The sequence below is a fragment of the Mizuhopecten yessoensis genome, unplaced genomic scaffold (genome assembly GCF_002113885.1).
Source record: "Mizuhopecten yessoensis strain PY_sf001 unplaced genomic scaffold, ASM211388v2 scaffold295, whole genome shotgun sequence".
Lineage (NCBI taxonomy): Eukaryota > Metazoa > Mollusca > Bivalvia > Pectinida > Pectinidae > Mizuhopecten > Mizuhopecten yessoensis.
Window position 1 is genome coordinate 24,692 of NW_018403475.1, and position 2,626 is coordinate 27,317.

The window sequence follows — 2,626 nt, forward strand, 5'->3', positions numbered from 1 at the left end:
ATCATCACCACCCTTTACGTCATCACCACCCTTTACATCATCACCACCCTTAACATCATCACCACCCTTTACATCATCACGAACCTTTGCATCATCACCACCCTTTACGTCATCACCACCCTTTACATCATCACCACCCTTAACATCATCACCACCCTTTACATCATCACGAACCTTTGCATCATCACCACCCTTTTTACATCATTACCACCCTTTACATTATTACGACCCTTTACATCCCCGTGTTCCTTGACATTTTTACAACCCTTTACATCCCCGTGTACCATTTGATCCTTATAGACCTTAACGTTACCAGCCTTTATACCCTCGGGAGGATTTACATCTTCACATGCCCTACATTATCACGAGCCTTTACGTCATCCGACGCCGTTCCCTTTTCCCGTGTTGTTAATACCTTGTATGTGCTGACAATAGAAACTCGTACACAGGTGGCTATGTTAACCACTATACCAGCCACAGTAACGATTGATATCGTGACGATTTTATTTCACACTTAATGTTGTCCTTACAGATTTCGTACGATGAGTTTCTGGACATCTGGGGGATGAAGCAGACATCATCAGTCATGCGCATGACTTTCCAAAAGTTGGATAAAGATAACAGCGGAAGTCTCACGAAGGACGAGATGTTAGCGGGAATTAAGTCTGATGAGGAGCTCAGTATCCAGGCGGAGACCATTTCGGCACTCCTCGTGAAATGGTGTAAGGGTTCTTCTATTAGTTATGAGGAGTTTTGTCGATTCTATGAAAATGCGGTGAAAAAATGAAACAGAAATACCGAAAAACACATAGCTTTTTATTGTTTCAAGCCTAAATGTCTAATACCGGAAAACATATAGCAACTTATTACTTATTGTTTCAAATATAATGTATGTTGTCATACAAACATAATTTGTATACAAGTAGCAAAAAAATACAAATATAAATATCTACAAGAATATCCGCCTTCAGTGTAGAAAAGCCTGCGTATCAAACGGAGTTTAGTGTGCAAAAGTAGTATTTGAAATAACACGCCAGATTCATTAATACGCTAAGATTTCGGTGTAAAACTATACAGACAGACCGAGCTGTAAATACCGCGAGAGTTTAGGTAGCTTTTAATGTACACTTAATAATAAACAACCATGGGTAACATATTCATGTGTTTATCTGCCTATAATACCTGTCTACAGGAGCGAGATTCAACGTTTAAATAAAAACATTTTCTTGGCGTCTGTGAAAGACGTCTTGACTACGAATATGCATCTGTTCTTTTCGATATATAACGTGTAATTATTTCAGTGGAAAGTATTGTTAATAAAGAAGATTAATCGACAAAAGGCACACCGACGTCTCTCTCAAACACACCTTTTAAATGAGGACCTTTTCAAATATTTTATATATAATTCATATTTTTTATCTGAAATACAACACACTTCATCGATGACTGGATCATTTATCGAATACATTTCTAACGTTCTTTAGCATTTCCTTATCAACTCATTCATAAATAAAGTGTAATATTACACATTTTTAACGTTCTTTAGCATTTCCTTATCAACTCATATATAGATAAAGTGTAATATTACACATTTCCTCTATGACCAATATGTATCCTATGTAAACGGTAATACATAGATAGTTGTGCACAATTAAAACTAAATACACCAAACAAGTACTTGCGTTGTTGTTTATTTATAGTTTTATTGCAGATAACATACTTTAATATGGCCACTTACAACTGTTACTTATACCGCTATCACATTATACCTGTAATGAATGCCTACAATGCTGATTATTACAAGCAGCCATTTATTTCATAGGAGGAATGTCAACTAGGGTTTTCATCAATCACAGCGTAACATGAATCTTTCAACTCCAAAGGATCCGCTCTCCATAAACAAATCTTCTCTAAATATTTGTATGTACAAGATTACAAATACCGACGTCGTATTAAAGGGACTGTATGTACAAGATTACAAATAACGATATCGTATTAAAGGGACGGTATGTACAAGGTAACAATTAACGACGTCGTATCAAAGGGACGGTATGTCCAAGGAACAAATAACGACGTCGTATTAAAGGGACTGTATGTACAAGGTAACAAATAACGATGTCGTATTAAAGGGACGGTATGTACAAGGAAACAATTTACGACGTCGTAATAAAGGGACTGTATGTACAAGGTAACAAATAACGATGTCGTATTAAAGGGACTGTATGTACAAGGACACAAATAACGATGTCGTATTAAAGGAACTGTATGTACAAGGTAACGAATAACGATGTCGTAGTAAAGGGACTGTATGTACAAGGCAACAAATAACGATGTCGTAGTAAAGGGACTATGTACAAGGACACAAATGACGATATCGTATTAAAGGGACTGTATGTACAAGGTAACGAATAACGATGTCGTATTAAAGGGACTGTATGTACAAGGTAACAAATAACGATGTCGTATTAGAGGGACTTTTTTGTATGTACAAGGTAACGAATAACGATGTCGTATTAAAGGAACTGTATGTACAATGTAACAAATAACGATGTCGTATTAAAGGGACTGTATGGACAAGGTAACAAATAACAATGTCGTATTAAAGGGACTGTATGTACAAGGTGAC

General features: G+C 36.4%; 1 protein-coding gene across 1 annotated transcript in view; it reads left to right on the forward strand.

The window, feature by feature from the left end:
- The window catches only part of LOC110446121 (calmodulin-beta-like), a gene marked incomplete at its 5' end in the record, with an annotated part of 19,042 nt that extends 17,367 nt beyond the window's left edge, over positions 1-1,675 (forward strand). The window contains one exon of the mRNA XM_021491111.1: positions 533-1,675. Coding sequence (XP_021346786.1) covers positions 533-787 — 255 coding nt within the window. The remainder of the gene's footprint in view (positions 1-532) is intronic.
- Between the last annotated feature and the right edge of the window lie 951 nt (positions 1,676-2,626).